The 25364-nt window shown below is 42.4% G+C and overlaps 1 protein-coding gene across 14 annotated transcripts in view; it reads right to left on the bottom strand.

Annotated features, from left to right (window-relative positions):
• Positions 1–25364, bottom strand: part of PARD3 (par-3 family cell polarity regulator) — a 456724-nt gene that overhangs the window by 2254 nt on the left and 429106 nt on the right. For 12 of the 14 annotated variants that reach the window (XM_064162604.1, XM_064162595.1, XM_064162587.1 and 9 more), the window contains one exon: positions 21330–23479. In XM_064162604.1, coding sequence (XP_064018674.1) covers positions 23089–23479 — 391 coding nt within the window. In that variant the 3' untranslated portion in view covers positions 21330–23088. Of the gene's footprint in view, positions 1–3868; positions 4067–21329; positions 23480–24703; positions 24751–25364 lie in introns of those variants that run through there. The other 2 variants (XM_064162594.1, XM_064162601.1) reach the window with 2 other exon arrangements.

The following is a 25364-nucleotide window of genomic DNA, read 5'->3' as shown; positions in this document are numbered from 1 at the left end:
AGCTTTTACAAGGATTCCTAACTTTTGAGTGCTAACAATCAAGAAAGCTGCATGCCTTCTGGGGAGACAGGACTAACTCCTGCTATACCTGTGAGCTGTTCCAAGTACTAGCCAGAATAGTGGGGTTTAAATTAAAGGCATACTTTGCAAAGAATGACCTCAGCTTACTTCTGAAATACTCACCTTTTTTTTCCCCCTCCTAGCATAAGGAATTCAAAACATATGAAGCAGGGTGAAGATTACTCTTAACTCTGAGGTCCTAGTTAATTCTGTGGGACCTCAAGAGTGCTACTGGAGGCAGATCTTGCAGTAACACAGAATCACAGAAACATTACGGTTGGAAAAGCCCCTCAGGATCACCAGGTCCAATCAATATCCCTACTCCACAAGGTTCACCCTAAACCGTATCCCCAGGCATCACATCCAAACAACTTTTAAACACATCCAGGATTGGTGACTCCACCACCTCCCTGAGCAGCACATTCCAATGCTTGACCACTCTTTCTAGGGAAAAAAAAATTCCTAATGTCCAGTCTAAACCTACCCAGTTTCAGCTTGAGGCCATTCCCTCTTGTTCTGTCACTAATTACCTATGAGAAGAGACCAGCACCAACCTCTCCACAACCTCCTTTCAGGTAGCTGCAGACAGCACTGAAGTCTCCCCTGCAGGCTTCAGTGCATCAGAGAATCCAAATATTTGCTATCAGGAAAACTGGAAACTGTGGCACACAGAAATGGAAAAGCAAATGTGTTAATTGTGGCAATTTAGTCAAAGACTTTGCATTTTTGAAGTGGATCTTCTAGCTGTTCCTACAGCTCTAGAAAACCCCTGTGGGAAATGATGGTAGAGATGAAGAGTGGGCTGTTTACTGCTCATCCACGTAAGGGCACTGCATGAGAACAGCTGATATGGCAAAAGCCCAGGGAGTCAGTGAGAAAAGGAGAAACAAAATAATTGTGCCAAAAAAAAAAAAAAAGCTAAGGAATGCCAAAGTGGGAAAAAACCCTCAGAGCAGAACCTCAGGTCACCTTGAAAGGTTGTTGAGAGAAGGCTGATTACAACCTTGGTCTGATTTCCCATAAGGAAAACTTAGCATCTCATCAGTTCTGTGTTCACACAAACTCATGGAAACAACTTTAATTCAGCCAAGCTATGAGTTAGTGACTATTAGTTTGCTGTTGGGTTGCAAGCTTAAAAGTGAAATATTTGCTTTAAATGTGTTGCTGTTGTAGGCAAGCCACAAACATAATGAGGGAAAGTGAAGAAAGATCAAGATTTTCAAGTGGGATTCAGTTCAGATTAAATGGCTTCAGAAATCCAAGCAGATGATCTGTGAATAGAAACCGTATCATGTTTGCAGTCACTTTATAGAGAGCTGGGTAATGTACACCACGCTGCAGTGCTCAGCCCAGAAAATGTCTTCATCTCTGAAGTCCTTGCTCTGACTGTTTACAAAGACTCAGGAACAAGAGTGTGTCATTTACTCCTGTTGATAAATGGACTCATCAGCTACAAAACTGCCCTATGGCTGTGTTTAGTCATTGTTACTGAAGGTACAGAGATGGCAGGTGTCATGCATTTCAAACAAGTACATTCAAGTAATAACAGAGTGAACTTGTGCTGAACACTGCTACTGACATGCTATAGAACAAAACCCCAATGATTCAAAGGATAAAAGAAGTCAGAGAAGATAGGTAGTGGGTGGATGGATGTACTACACCAACAATTGCATCCTGCTGAATTAGAATGATGGGATCATCTAAGAGAAGATGTAAAGAAAAACTCAATTGCAAAGCCTTGGAGACCTTACCTTTAGCTCCTTCATATATAAAAAAGATGTCTAATATTTAGCTGTTTAAAAGGTAAAGCTTCTTCCTTGAAGTTTTAACTTTTGGGGCAAATGCAATCCTCCTCAATGCTTCCATTTGGAGAAGGAATGAGGGAATCACAGAATCATAGTATCTGAACTCCTTTTCAGCTCCTGGCATTCTAAAGATCATCTGGTCCAGCCTGCCTGCCAGAGCAGATCTGGGTGGGTTTTGAATATCTCCAGAGAGGGAGACTTCACAACCTCGCTGGGAAGCCAGTCCCAGTGCTCTGTCACCCTCACTGTGAAAAAAATCTTCCTCAGGTTCACATGGAACCTCCTATGCCTCAACTTATACCCATTGTCCCTTGTCCTGTCGCTGGGCATCACTGAGAAAAGGCTAGCTCCATCCTCCTGGCACTCACCCCTTACATATTTATAAACATTCATGAGGAATGAGGTACCAGATATTACCCTCCTAGAGACAAAGACATTTGGAAAGGTGGGGACATAAAAACATTTACTATTTATGTGTGCTCAATTCCTTCAGGCATTATTTAGCTTTTGATTATTTGTCTAACATACTAATGTAGGCAGTTATTCTGATTATTTGCAGGGCTAACTATGCCAGCATGACAGTCAAACATCCAGAAATGGCACTACCCAACCAGAGGTCCTGTTTGCATCTGGATTGCTTTACAAAAGGTTATTATACCTTGGGGGGAGGAGGGGAAGTGTATTTGCTTCTATAAAGTGTTCAAAACTACTGATGAAAAACATTTACAATAAAATCATCAAGGTATAGGAAAAGTTGCAAGATTAAAAGTGCCTTTTGCTAAGCGCTGAAAGCAGAGTGAAGATGGGCGACGCTTATCCAGATTGGCTTTAACGGATCTCAATAAAGCTTGGGCTGCTGCAGATGATTAAGTTAAAATCACGCCAACATACTAATGGTTCTGCATATTAGCAGTGTTAACTACTCACAAGATTGAGGAGGGATTATTACCTGACATTTTCATGTCCTTCCTGAACTCCAGAGTGTGACAGTTTGAATTAAAACAAAGTTATCTCTGTCAGGAAAGGATGAAATAGAAGCGGCAAATGCTTAATCAAGCCAGAACTTGGGACGCTGAATTGGGGCTAAAGGTGATTACAGTCACTGGTGATGGAATGTTATCCACCTACGTGTTATATTGGTGGAAAATAATAAGTTATTAGTTGGAAATTTGGGAAGTGATTCATCCCAAAATCTTACATTACGATGACAGAGGAAAATTACTGTATTTGTATTAGAAGAAGGTTAAATGTCTCTGCCTGGACTCTGAAAAGAACCACAAGAAGACATAAGAAGTTTAACTAAGCCATGGGAAGAGGAGACACTAAAAAGCTGACCCTGTTGTTTACATTCAAGCTGAATCAGGACCAAACCATGGATGGTAAATTTGGGGCAAGCTGTTTCCAAACGCCTAGGCAAAAAAAACTATCAGAGGAACTGTTTATTGTAAGCTTTCTACTTAATTACTAGCAATGAAATCAAGAAGCTTCCTACATCTGATCCAAAAAATCCTCAGAAGAAAGGCTACTTGCTTACACCTAAGCTAAAAGCAGGCATCCTCCTGGTTTTGGATCCAGTTCTGAACATGTCTGAAATCTGTGGGGTTTACTGCAGTGCTGGATATTTGCAACAACCAAATTAGTACTGGTAAGGAGATCTTTCTTTTCACATGCAGTCAGCTATTTCCTATTAATCTGCAACATACAAAATACCTGAAGCATCCTTCCCACGGGTTAAAATTACATATATGGAGGTGTTCAAGAAAAGCCTGGATGAGGCACTTAGTGCCATGGTCTAGTTGACTGGATAGGGCTGGGTGCTAGGTTGGACTGAATGATATTGGAGGTCTCTTCCAACCTGGTTGATTCTATGATTCTATATATATGAAAACAAACAAGATGCTCTGCTTCTAACTATCATCTGATGGCCACTGAAGCTGCCACAATCCACAGCTGTTTCATGGCTTTTTGCAGACCCTCAAATATGCCCATCAGGATTTTCTTACCTTCTGATTGTTGTCTTTAATCCTGCCAAAAAATGCAACTCCTGCTGCTCGCAGAAAAGCCTGAGCAGTGTCTTCTGTAACAAACCTTCGGTCTGTGGTGTAGAGCTGTAGGAAGTGGATGACCTCTTCTGTGCAGCAGGAGTGCTGCTGACCAGATGACTCGTGGAGGAAGCACGATGTTGACACAGACAGTCAATGCTGTTAAAAAGATTTTGTTTAGCAATCGTTTATTTACTCAGGAACTTGGTACTGCATTAGCACTTTTGTTCAGGCTTGGGATTCACTGATTACTTCCAGAAACCCTGACTGCTATCAGAGTCACAGTGCTAGAATGCTTAAAACCAAACACATGCTACAGAGACCCCTATACAACTGGGCTGGCTGCTGAATAACTCTGCCATGCTGTGCAAACAGGAGTTAAAACATTTCAGCCATGACTTTTTATTGGCTTGCCCACCAGTAAACATCTTCACCTAAACTTATCTATCATGTCATCTTGATGACTACAATTCACGGAATCAAAGGGGCTGGAAGGGACCTTGAAAGCTCATCCAGTCCAATCCCCCTGCCAGAGCAGGATCACCTACAGCAGATCACACAGGAACACATCCAGGCAGGTTTTGAATATCTCCAGATAGGGAGACTCCACAACCCTTCTGGGCAGCCTGTTCCAGTGTTCTGTCACCCTCACAGGGAAAAAAAATCTTTCTTGTATTTACATGAAACTTCTAATGCCTCAGCTTGGACCCAATGCCCCTTGTCCTGTTCTCAGGCATCACCGAGCTGAGCCTGGCTGCATCCTCCTGGCACTCACACTTTACATATTTATAAACATTAATGAGGTCACCCCTCAGGCTCTTCTTCTCCAAGCAGCAAAGCCTCAACTCCCTCAGTCTCTCCTCATAGGAGAGATGCTCCATTCCCTTATGCTTATCATCTTTTCAGCACAAGTGTGGCTGCAACAAAATCCCTCTTCTCCCAAGGAACACTTGAGGCAGACTTCTAAAGACTATGTCTTTTAAATCATTCCATTTGTGTTTGCAGCGAGGTGTAGGTGTTCCTTGTGTTCTCGCAGCGTTTGGTAATAAGCCATAAGACGCAGATGAAGGAATCTAGTGAGCTAAAGAGAAAGTCTGGTAGTACATTGTAAATACCGTTCCTCCCACGTGAAGATGATTGTATGTGTCACTATGAGAAGAAACATTTCATCATCATCCTGCAGGAAAATGCTACTATTACAAAAGCCAAGGTCATAAACATGAAGCAAGGAGAGGAGAAGAGTTTAGTTCTCATCTCTAAGTCTAAAGGCTACTTTGAAACAAAACTAGGAAATGAGGCAATACAGGTTCGATTAAATGCTTTTGAAGTGAATTGAAAGATCCTCATTTATGTCAAACGGTGTCAGATCTGTTCCTTTGTGATTCTGTGCTGCTGGTTGTGTTTTATTGTTGCTTTTTTCCCCTGGAACACAGCACTGCAATCATCTTTGTAGCTGCAAAGCATTTCTCTGTATTGTAGTTTAAAGACTGTGAGGGCTCAAGCCACAGGGACACTATATTTCACCTTGCCTATAAGGTGGGCAAGGGAAACTGAAGGCAGAGTGGTTGAGACAGGCAGTAGCAGCTGTCACTGGATCTTTACTGTCTAGCAAAGCATGAAACCTAAATTTTATTTATGAACGTGAAGTTTCAGCATGGAAAAAAACCACCAAAAATCCAACAACCCAGACCGAGCATCTCTTAGGGGTATGAATAAACCGATGGAACTATCACATGGCACTACATACCTTTTTTTTTCAGTCTCCTGCTTGGGTGAACTGTATCTGCACATCAAACATCAATTAAATAAGCAAAAATCAAGCTGAAAGAAAAATGCATCCAGCACACTCTGTGATTACTTGTAGAATTCAGTCTTTTCCCTGCAGCAGCCTGTCACTTCCTGCACGACAGGGAACTCAAAGCTTTCTCAAGATAGGAAAGATTTCCACAGACACTTTGACATGATTGCTTGTTTGTAGGAGTAACTTATCTTAGGGGAAGACCTCCTATTTCACACTACATGTCTAAAACTCAAAGCTGTGATACTTATATGTTCTCAGCTAGTTTCCCTCTCAGTGAGGAAGGTAACACCCTTGGTTTTGTTTTCCTCCTAACGTTTTTTTAATAGCTACATTCTCCTAAGGCTGGGAATCCTATCCTCAATCAGGCTTTGTGGTTACAAACCTTGCAAGTTAGAGGAAAAGAGTCTGGTGCCAGCTGCATGCTCGCTCAAGGTAAATACCTCACAAGTGTCAGGCTGATAGCTTTTAAACACCTTATGCTAATTATACTACTGAAAGAGAAAAGCATCAGGCAAAATTAAAGAAAAGCATGTGCACTAAACTCACTGCCATCAGTGAATGCATACAGGTTATTGAATAAATCATCAACAAACCACAACAGAATGAGGATGCAACAGGAGATAGGAAACAGCCACAGATGATCATCTGGTTTCCTTGAGCATTGCTGGTCAGAGTAAATACCATTAATTCCCCAAACATCTCCTTGATGGCAGACCTGGATCCACCTGTACAACGAAAGCTGGTGAGGGGCCTGGAACACAGCCCTATGAGGAGAGGCTGAGTGAGCTAGGGGTGTTCAGCCTGGAGAAGAAGAGGCTCAGGGCAGACCTCATTGCTCTCTACAACTACCTGAAGGGAGGTTGTAGCCAAGTGGGCTTGGTCTCTTCTCCCAGGCACCCAGCAACAGAAGAAGGGGACACAGTCTCAAGTTGTGCCAGAGGAGGTCTGGACTGGATGTTAGGAGGAAGTTCTTCACAGAGAGTGATTGGTATTGGAATGGGCTGCCCAGGGAGGTGGTGGATTGGCTGTCCCTGGAGGTGTTCAAGCAAAGCCTGGATGAGGCTCTTAGTGCCATGGTCTGGTTGATTGGATAGGGCTGGGTGATAGGTTGGACTGGATGACCTTGGAGGTCTCTTCCAACCTGGCTGATTCTAAGAAAAGACTACTAAAAATATCACAACTGCCACCTATGAGTTTCAGAGATTAAAAATGTATCTCCAAAGGTGACTGTACAGTGGGCTATTGAATTGGACCAGGGTGTGCCAGAAAAAGCAACAGAAAGAGCCTTCTTCTGTGCCTGTAAAGCTGCAAGCACATACTAAATTGATTTGCTTAATGTTAAATATAAGCCCACCTACAAGCTGCCTCCATGTAGCTAAACTGAATTAAGACAAATTAGTCTGAGCTGTGTCTAGTCACAGGCTCTGAGTACAAAGGCAATTGTGTATGAAGTGGAGCAACAGCCACACTAATGACAATCAGTGTCTTGATCTGCAGTTATTGGAATTTGGGGCTGGACCATCCTTCTAGTATTTTAACTGCTGAATGTCTCACATGAAGACTGGAAATGTCTGGTTAGCTTCCTTAATAGCGCATCTAATCTCTTTTATTTGTGCTGCACTGCCAAAAATATACAGACAGTAAAAACAGTTGGGGTTTTTGTTTGTTTGTTTTTAAAGGCAAGAATGAGCCCATACAGTTCAGAATCAAAATGCTTCCCTGTCTTTAGTGACTGCCATGGTCCAATCTGTAATTGCAAAGGCAATCAATACAGGACCTCTCAAGCAGTACTCCTGAAGGAAGATATGCCTTGCCAAAGCATCTGGATCTAGAATATAGCAATAAAGAACTACACAACTTGCCAATAGAGCTGAGATTTCTATTGGCATGCATTGTTTTATTAGATGCAAAGAGGTTTTCCATCTATGGGGCACAATGGCATGAGTTAAGAGGAGCTTTCCAGACACTGGATTTCCTTGCTACTGTGAGTTTAAAACAGATGGTGAGCATTTTAATAGAACTTTAAGGACAAAAGCTTTTATTTAGTGTTATTTTTTTCAAACAGCAAACAAGTTTTGTCAGACTGGTGATGAGTTGTGTTGGATTTGCCCAGAATGCAAACCATGTCCTGGGCTGCACCAGCAGGACAAGGGAGGTGATTCTGCCCCTCTGCTCTCATGAGACCTCAAGTGGATGACTGCATCCAGTTGTGGTGCCTTCAGCATAAAAGGAACGTGGAGGAGGTCCAGGTCTAGGGGCATGTGTCCCTGTCCATGGCAGGGGTGGTTGGAACTAGAGGCTCTTCAAGGTCCCTTCCAATCTAAACTACTCTATGAATCTTACCTGTGCAACACAGCAGTAGCACACATGATTCTGATGGAGACAGAACAAGGGGAAATGGCCTCAAGCTGAGGCTGATTAGGTTTAGATTGGATATCAGGAAAAAGTTTTTCATGGAGAGAGTGGTCAGGCACTGGAACGAGCTGCCCAGGGAGGCAGCAGAATCACCAACTCTGGTTTAAGGGTCGTTTGGATGTGGTGCTTATGGACATGGTTTAAGGTGAATCCTGTAGAGTAGAGTTATAGGTGATGCTGAGGGGCATTTCCAGCCTGGATGTTTCTGTGATTAGGACTAAGCATTCAACGCACATTGCCTTTACTAATAAACACAGGCTTTCATGCCTTTACAAATACTAATTACCTTTCTAAAGCAGCAGGTTTGTGAGCAAGGTAAGGATCAGGAAGAGATTAACCACAAAGCAAGAAGAGTTGTTTTTTCTCCCACTTAGCACTAACGAGTACAGCACTTGGCAGTGTAATACACCATGGGGCATGGGTGGTGGTATTCAGCTGGATCTGGGGGCTCAGGGACTTAAGCATGTTTTCTTCTTCAAATAAGAGAAAGAAATTCTCTCAAACAGAGAAGTAGAGGACACATCCTCATCCTACTGAAACACACAGGAATCTTGCTTTAAATTTCAGTGGGACAAGATTTTGACTTTAATAGGGTGGAAGTCATCAGACCTAACTTCAGTACTCAAAAAATCAGCTGCCAATCACCCAGGCTTTCTCTAAGGCTGGGGCAAGGCTCAGCATACAGTTTTGAAGCCTTATTTAGGATAAGCAGAAGTTCTTTCCACAGGTGGCTTGCCCTTCAGCTAACTCAGAAATATGTTTATACAAGCAACTTCTCCTAGATAATTAATTTTAGACAGCTGAAGTTAGATAATGTAAATCCCACCCTGAGTGGAGTGTGCATGATAAAGACACACATCCTAGAGAGCAGCATGGCTGGGGCAGGAGTTTACAAGTTCCTACTTCTCAGTCTTACGTTCAGTAAAACACATTACAAGGCACTAAATTCTTGTTCTGAAGATACTGCAGCCAGCACATTACCTTATTCCATAAAGGGTCCTGATTGCTTTGTTCGTTATCCCTGGCACACCCACTATTTTTAACGAGGATTGTTGTTTTCTTTGGAGCCAGCACATCCCTGTTGGCAGCCACTTAGATCTTTTCCAGTCTAACTGCATCCTGCAAAGGTGTAACTTTAAGCTCGGTCTGTGCACGCACAGGCGAGCACAGCCCCTTCCTCGGACGGCCTGCAGCCGTACCAGTAGACACTCTCAGGATCTGTGTGCTGCCCACAGCCTGTCCGGGAAGGTGGTTACGAGCACACAGAAGTGCCAGCTTGGCTCCTTCACCCTCGCGTTACTCAAGTGCTGAAATTCATGCGTGCTCCAGGTCTGTGCTATAATGAACGCTGAAAAAGCCTGCAGAGGTCAGACTGCCCGGCAGGAGAGCTCACAGAGATCTCAGCCAAGACGTGCAGCACAGGAGAGCGCTTCCTTAGCATTTCAAGCCTTTCTCACTCCCCTTTCAGGGCCAAATCAAAACCAGCTAGGGAGACAGGACTGAATACACAGCCTAGCAGTTAGGGCATTTATTGCACTACAATTTAAATCAAGATGAGAGAGTGCTTGACGCAGTCTCAGCTAGCTAGCAGCTCAGCGGCCGCAGCACTGTCCGGGCTGATCAGAATCAGGGGTTTGCACCATCGTGCTCTTGTGGGTGCTGTCACCTCCCGGGCTATTGATTGTTCTGCAGGCTTTGTCCTCACTTAAAAGTTTCCCTTTCGGCAGATAATTATTTTTTTTCCTTTAAGATGAAAACCTCTCTGTCAAAAAATTCCCAACCAGCTCTTTCACTAAGACAATCAGCAACTCGAATCAAAAGAACTGCGATAACCCCAAACCTTAGGACTGAATTGCCTTAATTATATATTACACTTGATAGAGCAATCAGAGTTGCTTTGATTTAGTATATGAATAGATAAGATCTGTGTGAAAGATTTAAAAAGTCACTCTGTGCCTCTCTTTTTTTTTTCTTCTCTCTCTCTTCTTCCCCCCTGCCCCCCCCCAGTTGACATTACCTTGACACGTTCATTTAGTCTTACATTCTCTCTCTGGCATAACTGAACTCTGTGTTGCTCACTGCTTATGACTGCAATGGTAAATGTCCTTTTGTGTTTAGAGGAAGAAACAGAGGAAAAAAAAAAAAACCAACCTGTCAGCAAAGAAATGCAAGAAGGGGGTTTGGAGTACTGGGTTTGGTTTAGGCTACTGGTTTTGGTTTAGGCTTTCTCAACAGACAAAAGCCTAAAGCTGAAGTTCTTGCTCTTCTTTTTGTTCCAGCCAGAAATAAAACCCTCTTAGAATACAAAATATTTAGCTTAGCTTTTAAAATCAGGTTTAAATTTTCAGCTATCAAATACATTCCTTTCTTTGAACACAGCTTCAGCCAGATCCTACGGTTTGACTGAAAAAAGGATATGAGAATGCATCTGTTCAACAAGGAGAATAAGATTAAAGGTAGAGGATGGTATGTTCAGGGTGACAATGCACCATGACTTTACACCAAACAGAAGAAGCATGAAGAATTATCTCTAGGTTACACCCCCGCCCCTCTCCCTGAGAAAAAAAGCAACCAAAAAAAACCCAACCTTAAAAAGCAGATACTGAAGCCTCAGGAGAATGTTAATGTGACAGAAGGCAGGACCTTGAAAATTTATTTCTGACTGTGAATTGTGGTATTTAGAGGCCAGGTTTCAAAAACTGGTCTCTATTGTTGCCTGCATAGTTTGCAGATGGAATTTCAGCACATGACATTTGTTCTAGGCTTCACCCTCCCTCTCTCTCTCTCCATCCTTTAGTGTGACTTTGTTGTTCATGTTTTCCATGTCTGAGGCTCAAGACTAACGTGTCTCATTTGGGCATGGTAAGCTCAGTGTATAAAATTACATCCATGTACTGTTGCTTTTAACTGAGCAAATAAAAAAGGCAGATGAAGATCAGCAAAGATGAAGTTAGAAGACTTCAGGTTACGATAACAAGAATTTTTATCAGTGTAGGCAACTAAAAAGTGAGGACATGCCAAAGCATGCAGTGAAGTCTCTGTCCTTTATCATCAGAACAAACTACAAGTCTTCCTGGAAGACTTTCTTGATTCCAGCCAGGAGCTATTGAGTTTGGTGTAGGAAGTACTGAGCACAGTCCTACAGCTGGTATTGAAAAGGAAGTTAGGTAATACAACAGGTTAGTAGAGAGGTCTCTTCTGACCTCAGAATCTCTGCAGAATCTGTATACTCAGGACTAATTTGTTAAAAGCCTGGCTGGCTGTTGTGGGCAATGAGGTATTGCAATACTTCAAGGGTTCTGTGAAAAAGGACTGTTGCCAACATTGCTGACTGCAGTCAGCATTTTCTGAAGATCACAGGAAGTGAAAATACAAAATAAGCATCCTTCTGATTCATGTACATTTTCCCCAAAATGCTTGCTTCCAAGCATTTTTCATTATCCAGCAACTGCACACCTTTACACGTGCAATAAAATACTAAAAATTAATATCTTCCACTGGCTTATGATACTGTCACACAAAATAGATGTCTAGGAAATATTACTACTGCACACTAAGTAGAGCTGCATCTTTGGCTGCGAAGATCTTGTCTGTAAAAGTCTGCCTGCCTGGGAGCACAGCCTAATCTGAGAAGGCTCAAAGAATCATCCAATTAGAAAGCTATCAGTATTAAAAATTCACATTTTCATTTGGTTCAAAGATATAAAAATGGGAACTAAAGTCTCCAAGGCCTGGTGCCAGGACATGGTTTGTCCAGTGCTTTTAGACAGCTCGGGGGCTTGTGTTAACACAATACAATCAGGCAGTCTGCTGCTTGCTGCTGGTTGGTGCCTGTTATGAAGGGGCTAGTTGAAATCTGAGTTTGGGGTGAAATGCAATGAGGCCGATTTAAAAGTCATTAAATAATTCATTAATATACACAAAATAATTCCCCCAAACTTATTTACCACCCTCCACACAAGCTCTTGGATGCAGTTAGCAGAACTACCTTACAGACTGTCTCTGTACGCTGGCTTTAGCAATGCCCTTGACAGAGTCTGGCGGCTTCAGTCACCGCCGGTGAGGTTAGTTAAATTCCTTTAGCAGCTTGAACAAGGAGTTAAGAATACTCACTAGTCCTCATGTCTGTGGCCCGAAACATCGGCAGGAAAATAGTCGGCAGAAGTCCTCTGGTGAGTTCCAGGTGGGCTGCAAAGGGGAATCAGCTGCTGGCTGAGGTGGCTGGAGAGGGCGCAGCAGCAGAGCGAGGAGCGAGCAGCACACAAGCAGCTTGTTCACCTGTTCAGCCCCTTTCATAGGACAATGGCCGAGGCTAACGGTCCCATTGGCCACACAATCACCCAATGGCCTCTGGCAATCCCCCAAACAGGCCCAGAAAAGGCAGAGCCCACAGGTGCTGTGTGCCAGAAACGGGCGGCACCTGCGCCTTGCACGGGGCAGGGGCGTGGGCCCCAGGAAGCCCCTCTCAGGCAACCGGATCAAACCAGACTGGGCTGCCTTTGTCCTGTTTTCCGCCTCTGGCTGCAATGCAGGCAGGTAAATAAGACAGGAGACGCTCAAGCCCATTTTATGCCCTTTAGGACTGTTCACCACAGTACCACAGCTGTTGGCCGACTTCTGCGACTTTCCTGTTTGGCTGCCAAATGGGACAAACAGAATTTCTCCCTCTTGGATCCTCAGGATCTCTGTTCTAACCCAAACAACTCTTCAACCTCTTTGGTAAAACGGTTGGGTAGAGGACCAGCTTCAGCACTCCATGAAAGGAGAGGTAAAGGAAAAAAATAACCCAACAATTTAAAAGGAATCCCATAGATTTTCCTGAGTTGTTCTCTCTGCAAGGGCTTACAAACTGTTGTGCAAATAGTTCACCACATCACTCACTCCTTAGTCTAACAAAGGGCAACCTGGAATGTCTGGAGGGGCTCTGCACTGTAACCTTCTGAGAAGACCTTGAGAAAACTCTAACCCCACATGCAAACCGACCACAGACGTGTGTGGCTTACCAGGGCATCTGTTCGGGGCTCCTCTTTGGTAGCACAGCTATCTGGGGGGTGTGAAACCAGCCCTTTTGGTTCCCCTCTCCAACCTACAAAACAAAGAGTGTTCTCCCTCTGTCCAGCTGTGTGGCTTTTTTGTCTCAGGCAAGAGGGAACAAGGAAAGAAACCACATGGAAGAACATTTAACACTAAGCTCTCTCCCATTCTCTACAAAATCTGGAGCTGGCTTTAAGCGAGAGAAGTTTGGTTTAGACTTTCCAACAGGCCAATATACCCCTTTGGCCCTCATGTCCAGCATTGATCCACAGAGTGCACTGTAATGAATTCTTGCGGGGAGGGAGGGGGAAAGAAAAGCTTTTTTCATTGATGGCCGTGTGAGGCCCTGTTTAAAAGAGAATTAAGTTCTTCTTTCCATATGTTGAATGGCATTCAAGATCCAAATGAGCATTCGTTTTTACCTTAGACATTCATCAAGAATGTGCTGGCAAATAGCAAAGGCAGGAAAATTGCTGGAAAAACTGGGCAGGAATTTCTGCTGTTCAATATGCTTTAACCATTCTGGCTGTAGCTCCTTTAATTAAAGGCTATTACTTTGGCATCGGGGTGCTCCAATTTTACCAGAAATCGTGACACTAAATGCACCATATATGTTATAAGGGCACAATCTAAAACATATTAGCTCGGTGGTTGCATCCTTAAATGCCTACACGTTACAATGTGTCAGAAAATCTGGGTTAAAAGGGTTCCAGAACTGAAGCCTAGTCAAAGGGAAACAGCAAGAGCTTTATTTTAGTGCCTGCTCTGACAGGTCACTGGATTGTGATTATGCAGTCAGATATGGTATTCATCCCCCTGATAATGAAAGGTGGCTGGGTGGCTGGAAGGGACAGGCACGCAAGGCAGCGCTTGCTCCTCGGCCGCACTATTTCTAGTCATCCTCCTTGCTGCCTCACTCGTGCTCAGGAAGGATTTGGGCCTGTGGCTTAAATGGAATTGGAATCTCTCAAGAGGAAAAACTGATAAGGAAACAATGTGTACTGGCCAGCGTTTTTGGGAGAGGATGCTTAACAAAAGCAGCCTGCGTTCTGCATTAGAGTCCTGCATTGCCTCCTGTATGTACCGCTTTCACTGCTGCCTCTCAGCACCAAGTCAAGACAATAGGGGGACTGTTGCTGCTCCTGGCTGAAACTCTACCAGGTGGATCTGAGCATCACCGATCAAATGTCATCATAATGCAAATCACTCAGCACTTAATAAGTATACATGGTATTTATAGGGAGATAAACCCTTAATCACATTTCATTTGTGGACTGGGAGAACACACGTGGTACACCTAGGAGATAGATCAGCTGCTATGTAACATACCTCCTTCTTTTCTTACTTAAATCTGCAGAGTGCCAAGGCAGATTTCCAGACCCTCCTCTCCAGGCTGAGTCCTGCATCCCAGTTAATTAAAGAGAAACTTAATACTTACATTAACATGATTGCTACAGTTTTTTCTGTGCTAATGTCAGCCTGTCATACAGACGAGGCAAAGCAGCTCCTTCCACCCTCTGGAGAAAAGTTGTCCTGGCCTTCCTGGACAGTGAGCTATGAGCTTTGAGTCAAAGCTTCTGAGGAGCAGCTACGATGGTGCTGTTGGCACAGTGTGGTGGGGCAGAACTCTGTATTTACTCTCATGCAACTAAAAGAAACCACACCTCAGCTGTACACCTGTGGACAAACACAGCCTTGAATCTTTAAAAGAGAAAGATGTGCCCCAGCTAAGATACACGTGGTGCCCTTCTACTCAGAAGGAATAAATGTGCTTCAGGCTCACGCTTACCATGGTCCTGTGCCCTCCATCTTTTCTCCTCGTCTTTCCAAACAGACTGCACCTGCTTCATGGTGTCCCACTCATTCTGTGGTGTAACATCAGGGTGTGCTTCCACCACGGCAGTGTCTGAAGCTCTGTTTGTCATTTCTATCTGTCACCCAAGTCCTCTCAATCAGTTTTACAGTTGTTCAGTTCCAATCACTGTAGACTGTGACATTTAATATCAAATACTCTTCCAACGTTCCCACATTAATAAACACAAACAGTGAATCCTCTCTCTGCTGTAATGATGACTTCTGGCATAATTTAAAAGTGCATATCATTATGCCAGCATTAAGAATTGGTACAGCTTCATGCAATGCTGGAATATATATCCAAAAACTAATTTACTTGAGTTGTAATGTTAGGATTATCCTTCTGTCTTTCATGACTGATGCTTCATCTGGAGAATGCTTAATGTTTTCTTGTCAATGAGCGTTAACTCAAACGAATTATTCCAATCTGTTTACTTTGTCCCTTTCTAACAAACACAAATTATAATTAAAAGGGGAGGGAAAAAAAGCAAGAAAGAAATGCAAGCAGCATTGAAAGCCTGGTATGACAACATCTTGCAGATTCTTCTACTCTTAAGTCCACGTCAATAAGCAATTTAACAATAGAAGAAATCTCACTGGGAGCCCAACAGATGAAATTATTGTGGAGCAGAGCCTTGGATAAAAGTTTTTTTCTGTGCCCATGTAATTGCATGCAGCCATCCTTGTGTGAAATCCCCCATCAGATTACAGGGTTTGTTGTATGTAAATTGAGGACTAAATGCTTGGTAGCACCTTTCAGCTCTGCAGTGCTGGAAATGAGTTTTCTAATAGGAAATTAGATTAGTAATATTTTAGTCAACAAAAAAAAAAGGCAGAAAATTTCTGCATAAAGATGAGAAAATTATTCTTGTGAGCTGACTTAAAAGAAATGAGAAGGAACAACTGTAAAGTTCTGTATACTACTATTGATAACAATTTCTGTGCATTATTTTTCAAAGAAAGAATAGGATATTCAGACACAAATTATTTCCACTTTGCTGGCTGTAGTATCAACTGAGCTTTTGGTTAGCATAATTTAGTGCCTTCTATTTGTAATATGATTTTATACAGTTCTCAAAGTGGGGAACAATATGTGGAAAATTACAATGAACTCAGTTCAGATTATAAAGTAGACTTTTGCAAATCACCAACCAGGCACTAATACAAGACATTGCCACCCTGCAATGGAACATTGCTGCTGATGATTAGAATAACCTTTAGTGAGTTTCAAAAGCTAATGTGAGAGAAGACTTCTTAAACCTCCTCTGCAAATGCAAAACAGCTCCTCTAGCACGAATTTGCCTTTCTTGGTAGCCCATAGCTGAGAAAAACACATCATCAGCTATTAATAAATTATTATTAATGTTATTCAAAAACATTTACTTGTTAAAATAGTTCTTGCAGTTGGGCTGAGCCACGGAGCACCGCTTCAATGTATGATACACTGAGAAACCTGAGGAAGCTGCGTGTCATGGACAGGAACCAACTGATGGTTGGAAAAATGAAACACACCATACATCATCACGAGAAAGGAAGTTCTAGGCAAAGGCATTCCCGTTCCTAAGAGCCTACTGGCTTTTAATAGCCTGGCTACAGCTGAAGTATTACAAAGCTTCATGCTTGCCTCTAAAGAAGGTATAAAATGTGATGGGTACCCAGAAGGGGGTCTCAGACTTCAGCAAGTTCTAAGAGGGAATAAGAACTATATTGCTGGAGCAGTGAAAACTAATGTCTTCTCCAGCTTGCTAAACACCAAGGTGATAACTGCCCAGAGCTCCTGGCAAAAGATTGTGGCTCCTTGAAGTCTCTTAAAATTCCTCAACATATTTCTTCAGCTTCAAACAGCGACCATGGGAATGTATTTCCTAGTTCCATGAGGAAGCAATCTCTCTCTCTCTCTCCCTCTATAAAAGCTTTAAAGCAGTCCCTTAGTTAAATGAAGAGATCTGAAGAACTCATTTGAACTGCCAAATGTGGCAAGTCCCCAGCTCTTACTGGCTCTAACAATGTGCTCTGTGCTTACAAATGAGAATACTGTTAGGACTAGGAATACATCTTAAAATGGGACAGCCATGCACTTGTTGCAAAAAATCTCTATCAGCAACTCCTAAAAAGCTCCATTCACACCAAAGAACTCCCAAATAGTTACCAGCTCTTACTGCCAGCAAGAGTATTCTGCCCTACACAGGATAAAAACAAACCACAGCCTCTAATCCCAAGGCCTGGCAATCTAAACACATCCCAGGAAATTCCATGGGTGGAGGGTCACTGAAGTTGTTTTACTTGTGCTGCCAATTCACATCTTACAGGCCATACAATAGAATGAATCTCTAGAAGGGTCATGAGTTTTGCACTGAGGTTACTCGCAGTTGGTTTATCCTTTTTTGATGCCTTTGGTCCGTAAAAAGGAAAATAAAGTAGCACTTACCTACCAGTTGCTCTAATGGTGACAATAATGTGAGGTTTAATTTTTTTTTTTTTGCTAATACTTCACTCCTTCCCCTCATTTTTAATTTCTTTCTTATTGTCCTGAGACAAAGATTACTCCAACAACAAGCAGATGAAAATCAAAGTGAAGCTATTATCACCCGCGGCTGTCATCCCTCCCTTTCTGACAGATGTCACTGCACTTCTCAGCACAATGTGTGAATGTAAGCCTATTCCAGACCTTGGTTGCTGTAAGATGTGCAGATGAAAACAGTATTTTTGGAGCCAGTTTGTGAGAGGAGTAGGTCCAGGCATCCTTTGGAAGGGCACAAGCAGCTTCCTCTTCCATCCATCTGTCTTTAAGCCACAGTCATGTCTGTCAGAGCTCTGAAAGCATCAGCCAGCCAGAGAGAGTGATACTTCATGCAGCTATTATTTTGTTCACAGTAGATAGCATGCAGTGAGCATAAATAGATGTTTTCAAAACTTTCCTGAACTTCCTCCAAAGCTCTTCAGTTTGATATTGTGGACATGCTGGAGCATGTCCAGAGAAGGCCCACGAGGATGCTCAGAGGGATGGAGCACCTCTCCTATGAGGACAGACTGAAAGAGTTGGGGCTGTTCAGTCTGGAGAAGAGCAGGCTCCCAGGTAACCTTCTTGTGGCCTTCCAGGATCTGAAGGGGACCTACAAAAAAGCTGGAGAGGAACTTTTTAGGCTCTCAGGGAGGGACAGGACTAGAGGGAACAGAGCAAAGCTGGAGGTGAAGAGATTCAGATTGGACATGAGGAGGAAGTTGTTCATCATGAGAGTGGTGAGAGCCTGGAATGGGTTGCCCAGGGAGGTGGTTGAGGCCCCATCCCTGGAGGTGTTTAAGGCCAGGCTGGATGAGGCTGTGGGCAGCCTGATCTAGGCTAGGGTGTCCCTGCTCATGGCAGGGGGGCTGGAACTAGATGATCCTTGTGGTCCCTTCCAACCCAGACTAATTCTATGATTCTATCTCACTCAGGCAGGACACTGTACAGTCTTCATGTCTTGCCTGGGCTGTGCATGCTGCACACAGAACAGGAATCAAAGCCAGATTCTGTAGTCTACTTTCCTGCAATCCCCGCTCAAGCTTCTAGTATCAATTTAAAAGATGTGATTAAAGTGTAAATTACAGCAGATAACTCTACTCCCAAGGACAGAAAAATATTAAAATAAGTTTGCAAAGCTAAGAGGGAAATATCAATCACTGGCAAGCTGCAGCCTACGTTATGAATGAATTGCATGTCATTTAGAGAAACAAATAAATGCAACAGAATTAATCAGTGGATGTAAAAGAGAGAGTGTGATGCTGACACCAAACAGAGGAGATGTATGAGAGAGCATGAAGCAATAATCATGTGCATCAAATCATCAGCTGGTTTCTGTATAGATGAAAAAAAAAACCTGAAGAAATGCTGCAAGAATTTTTGAAGAGGGTTTCAAGCTGGACACAAAGGCAAATAAATCCAATCTGTGCCTCTCTCTGTTGCATGCTTGCTTGCATGAACACGCACAAACAAATCCTACTTTCACACAGTCGGTTTCCCCATCCTGGATTTCTGACCCTTTCTCTGCCAAGTTAGGGCTAAAACTTAAACTAGAATGCCAGGGTGCAATGGCACAACAGCAGCATAAAAAAAATAGGTGAGGATTTTTGTGCATTTGCATTCCTGACAGATTCCTCCCAGCTACTATGAATTAAAGTGAGGACTGGGGAGAGAAAGATGTAGAAAGAGTCAGGCACAGCAAACAGAATTAGGAAACATTTTGAGAAAGACATGCAATAGCCAAACTCACTTCAAGTCTCAACACTGCGAGTTCAAAGGTTTGAGTCACTCAACAGTATCCTGTACGTGGCCAACACTGCTAATCTGGCACACATCTTCCTTGTCTGGCCAGTTTCTTCCCTCTCTTTCTCAACATCCTCTGCACAGATACACACAATGTTACAGCCACTCACAAGCAGAGTGAACATCAGCACAGCTTTGAAAGGCAAGCCATGCATCTGCAGTCGGGATGGGCTTACATTTTGTTTTGTTTTCCTTCCTGCTGTTTGCCAGCAATAAATGGCAATTGTATTTCCCAGCCATGCTCTGCTGGGCTCTGCGCCATTTTTCGGCTGGTTCTGATGGCAGAGCTCTCAAAGCCATATATTAAACTATCTGGCCTCTGCAATGACTCACCAGGCCTGCACTCTTGTTTCCAAGGAGGCTCTGTAAGAACAGGGGAAGTAGAGTTAGTTTTTGGTGGTATTTTTTTTTGCAGAAACTCTTCTGCATGAGTAATATTAAACTTTCCCATGGAATTTCAATAGCATTAACAAATTATTTTGATAAAAAACCAGCAGGCTTTGCAGATGGGTAGGGTTTTTTTTGTGTTAATGTTTAAACATAGAAAAATGTGCAAGCCTTACACCCACTCCTCCATGCTGTAAGCTCCCTTACAGGCTGTCCTGCACCCATCCTTCAATACACTAACGTTAGAGAGTTAATCTTGTAATGGCAATGCGTCCACAAACAAATCAGTGCAGTAATGCTGTTAGCTCAATTAACTTTTGGATCTATTCAGTATGCAGAACTAAAGGTCGTTTTCCATTCACACACCTCCCCTCCCACTCCCTTCTCGCCCTCTGCGGCTCACAGGAGTTAATATTAGAAATGCTGTCTACGCTGTGTCAGGGAGAAGAAAGGATGACGAAGCCAGAAACAGGCCTTATTCTTCACTAACATAACACAGGCATGGCCCACAGAGAACATCTGCCTTCTTTCATGAGCACATCTAATTATGGCAAATTGTTAACACCTTGAAGAGGAGTTTCATACAAGAGTAAACTTTAACATATGCCATCCCCACACGTAAAACACCCTGTACTTCATACTTCTCCAACATATGCCCTTTTTCCTACAACAGTTTATCAAAGGCCTGATTTTGAAAAGGACTTCAATCTGTTTTCAGTTCCTGGGGATACTTTTTTTTTTTTTTTGGTGCTTGCAATTATTTCCCTGTCCAAATAATTCTATAGCTACATCAAACTATGTAATCTAGGAATGCACTCGGAGGATGAGACAGCAAGGCCTATAAAACTGCAAATGCAATTATTTCCCTCCTCCTGCAAAATCATGCTTTGAGTTTACTTGGGCACCAAAAGCTGCCTGTCCACCCTGTAGTTGCTGCTACTCTTCCCCTTGAGATCCCACACTAAAGTCACAGTGAATAATTTGACACTTATTGCCATGGCAACGGCCTGATGTCATGCATATACAGAATTATGATAGACATTCCTGCAGTATTCAACAAAAGGAGGAATGAGGGGAAGAGGGAGAAAAACAGACAACTCCAATACTAATGAGGCAAACAGAGTATCACTGGCACTGTAAATATTGCTTTACTCATAAATCTGCCTTCTCCCATTTTTCACCACATTAACGTTCCTGCAAAGGGCTCCCATCAGAGCCCAAAACAGACACTTAGCACAGAAGAGGCTTCCTCACTCATGCCTGGATCTGACCAGAGCACAGCAGGTGCCCTTCTGACAGTGCTCTCCTTTGGGAGAGGACTCCACAGTACACCATGAAAGAGTTCTGCTACAGAGGTTACCCTTAAGAATGCACCTTTAAAATGTGACAGGTATGGCCTAAAACAACAAGAGTGTTAACCTGTGCTGTTCTACCCTCTGAGGACAGCCTTCAGGTGTCCAGTCGGGCTGTAAATCTTGCTTTCCTTTTGCCAGCATTTATAAGCGCTCGCGGAAAGACACACGCAAAACATTAGGAGCAGGATCAAATAACATCTGTTAAATATCTTTTTTAAACTCAGTGTCTGCAGCAATTCTCCTAAGAGTCTCCAGGCAATAGCAAGACGAGGATGGAAACAGCCTTTTTATTCTAAATTTCATCTGTACACGGGAAGCCGTTTTACACAGTTCCGTAAAGCCTGCGTAAAAGAGCCATTGTCAGCCACTTACACGAATAACAGATTTTCAACAGGGAGTACAATATTAACAAAATCATTAACAAACAGGCATAAAAGACACAGGTACATGTGCTGATATTCACAGGTATTCTAGAAACTAGTCGGCGCAAAAAGAAAACGTGCCAGGTAAAAAACATAGGCTTTGTGTTTGCTCGTTTGTTTGAAACCACGCGATACATGATCTTCTCGCTCACTTTCTCTCTTGCCTTTTTGTACATGATATGCTGAGATTCATTCTCCAGCCTTTTGGTTTTGGTGAGTTTGGGTTTTTTTTTTCACATCAGGATTTGCAGGCACTTCAGCAACCCAGCTGTATTTATTAACGATACATGAACTTCAGCCCAACGAACAAAACCAGCTACTGCAAGAGACAGTCTCACATCCCATACCCATAAATATCACTCACTAATGGAGCAATCTTTTCTTTTCTTTTGCTTTTTTTCCTCTTTCTTTCACTACTTTTGGACACTGACATGTTCTCAGGATGATGTGTAACAGTTTGTTCCTCTTATCTCACATTCATATACTTCAAGGTTTATTTGTAATGCAGCAACAACGCAACAATACGTATGGGGAAGCACAAGACATTTGTCCACAAAGCTTCACAAACTGTAAAAAATAAGATTAAAAAACAAAACAAAACAAACTTTTAATTTTTCCTGCTTTTGCTTTAAGCTATCTCCAAGATTTGTCCAAATAAAACAACTGCATAGCAGATGACTATGGGATGATACCCTCCCTAGTTCTCCATCTAGGCACAAGTGTCACAGGACCAAATTCATCTAGAAGTAAAGCAAAGCAGAACTCAGTTGTATGTTTGTTCAGAGTTTCCCATCTTTAATAAAACAGTAAAATATACTTATCAAGGGCTTGGCTGTGACTGTATAAATAGTCTCTCTCCAGTTATTTCATTTGTAATGGACTGGGTATTAAGATTATAAGGCAATTGTAACAGGATTCTCAGGATAACTGAAAGCTTAATATTGTTTTCCTCATGAGTCAGGATAAAGGCTTTTTTAATAAGCCCAGAGAATGGGCAGAGAGAAAAAAAGAGTGCATATGTGCATAATAGGAGAAGGATAGTTTTTCAGCATATAGACACTTAAATATTGATCAACAAAGACCTGTAATGACTCCATCACAAAACAGCTTAGAACTGAGACTGTGATCCAGAGCAGAGCTAAGCCTCATCCACTCACGAGTGATATGTAACTCTCCTCCTGATGCGAGGGAAATACAAAAGGACATGTCAATGATACTTTCAACCTCAAATTCATTAATTTTATGCCACAAAGCTGCATGTTGGTGTAGTAAGTCACTGCAAAGTGAAAAAATAATAATAAAAATGACAACAAATCCTAGTAATAAGCCATTGACAACTACTGGACCAGGCTATGGGACTCGTTACGCAGGGCGGCGCTGCTCACTTCTGCTATGATTGTCAACTGGTGGAACATCCTTCCATGTATTCAACACTTGAGACAGAAGGGAAAAGACAGAAGGCCCAGCAATGCTCTGCCCGTGTTTTTAAAGGCACTGAAACAGACAACAGATGTAGTCTTTAGTACCATCACTTGGGAAGGTCTGCAAACTGCGTCCCCATGTGAAAGTGTTCCTTATTGCATGAGAAGTTGATCTTCATTTTCTTCACCTCAGGAATAGAATGGTCTTCCCTTTTCTGGTGTTTGCAGTCTGTTCAGCCTTGCTACCTGAGATGGTGAAGGTGGTACATCTTGCCTGAAAGGACCTTTAGGAGGAGTATAATTAGGGTCCTGGATTTTCTTATATGAGTCATAGTTGCTAGGCCCTTCAGAAGTTTTTTTTTTTAGCTGTTGTTCTTTCCGCCTCTGCTCTTGTCGCAGCAGTTCTTGTGTCTCTAGCATTACCCTGGCATTGAAGCCATGTCCCCCCATATAGCCATTCCTTGATCCTTGGTAGCTGGAGTATCTGGGATTTTCTTTCGCAGTCTGGAACCCTTCTCCAGGGGAATAGTTCTGCTCCCATGAGTCTTGAGATACAGAACTGGCATTTTTTCTGCTTTGTCTGCAAAATAAAAGAGAAGAGGCTTTAAAGGCAGAAGTTGTGTTCCTCAGCTACGGTTACTGACAACAATCCCTGGAAAGAAGGATGCTTCTGCAGTGCCATCAGGGTTCTCCCAGCTGCAGGACTCTCCTGAAGTCATGCTCTCTTCTGCTCCGAATCTGTCATCTTGCCTCTTCTGCTGGCAGAACATTTCCTACTGAGTTGAGCTGTATTTCCAGGCCTCTCTGGGAGGACTGTGCCCCTGGAAACCTATCCAGTGCGACAACTACTACCATGTTCTCAAGAAAAAAGTGTGACAGTTCAGCTGCAAGCTAGGAAAGATCATACACATGGCTGTGCTTTCTCAGAAACCAGATAACAGCCAGCACTTGGAGAGTTACTCATGAAAGATTTGAATCTAGACTCACACTTGATTACAGTTTTTAAACACTCCTCTAACAGTGCACAGGTCAGAAGATAAAACTCATTATTGATAGGTAGCTACACAGCTGAGAGTAGCTTCCTCCCATTTCCAGAACTAAGGAATTTTGTGCTGTCGGGACTATCTCCCAGACTGCTATAGCTTTCATAAAAGAAAAGGCAGAGATAACCTTTTCTGCTCATTTTTTGGCTCCAGGGGGTAGATAAATAAATCAAATACATCCAGGAATTACAAATTCTTATCTCTTTTCTCAATAAATCATCACATTATTTTAAAGACAGATTATGGTTTTGAAACAGCTTTAATTTACCATCAAGCTGCTGGATGCTTTTATGGATTTCAAATGAGATTGGTGAAGATAAAGTAAAACAATTTTGTGCGGCAGCAAAAGCTGTACCCGCTTTGAGATGAAAATTAGCGTATGAGAATCATGGAGTAAACCAAAATATATCGAGACATTAATCAGTGAGGAAATAATTGAGTTGTCTATAATTGGCTTGGTTTTTCATGTCAACACACATGACTCAACGTGACCTCACCCAGATAGTACACAGTGGAGAGACATGAGACATGGAGAATTATTCCACCACGAGCAAAAGTAAAAAGCCACCCTAATGTTTTTGCAATCTTCCTTCCACACATGTAATTTGAAAATGGCCACATCCATCTTATTTCATAATAGAGTTGGAGACTTCTGGATGAAAATTGTTACTCAGGGTGAATTTAAATTATTACAGTTTAAATTACAACAGAATGTAAATTCTTATGTAAATCTTTATAGCTGTTCTTGGTAGTCTCACATCCAGCTTTGCCAAAGAAATGATGTTTCTGAGCCATGTTTTATCACTCCCTGGAACAAGAGCAAATTGAGCGAACCTCTGTAGGCTACGAAACTGTCAGGTTTCTGATCTAGAACAAGATAAATTTTAAGCACAAGAAAATTAACTTGGAGTTAAACATAGTTTGTACAGTTTCACATGGGACAAGAGGATGACTAGTCAAACTTATTTCATTTTTTGACTGTTTTCTGGTACTTGTTCAAAATTAGCTGGCCCATTTTCCCTATCTTTCTGGGAAAATCCTTTAAAATCGACTTGAGAGTTTATTTGCCTTCAGTACTAATGATTTGAAGGTACAAAGGAGGAAAAAAAAAAGAGGCTCCTAAGGGCTACACAATAGGAAAAGCAACAAAGCTCAAGAATGAAGCCAGTGCATAAACTTTAATCATTACAGCCACAGTTGCAACATTAAGCTTGGGACCCAAGTTTCAGAGTAACAGTAAGGTTTCCTTAAAGATCAGTTAGGAATAGCTTGTAAAGCTAAAGCTGGGTGTCCTAGCTTTTTATAGCAGTATGCTGGTATTTACAGTGCTTAACTTTAGCTCCAGGTCCTGTCTGCTTTCGGCACAGCTCCAATACCCAGAGTGCTCAAAATCATTAAATTATCATTAATTACTCAGCCATT

The sequence above is a fragment of the Pogoniulus pusillus genome, chromosome 23 (assembly GCF_015220805.1).
Source record: "Pogoniulus pusillus isolate bPogPus1 chromosome 23, bPogPus1.pri, whole genome shotgun sequence".
Taxonomy (NCBI): domain Eukaryota; kingdom Metazoa; phylum Chordata; class Aves; order Piciformes; family Lybiidae; genus Pogoniulus; species Pogoniulus pusillus.
Note: the sequence above shows the minus strand (reverse complement) of the source record. Positions and strands in the feature narration are given on the sequence as shown.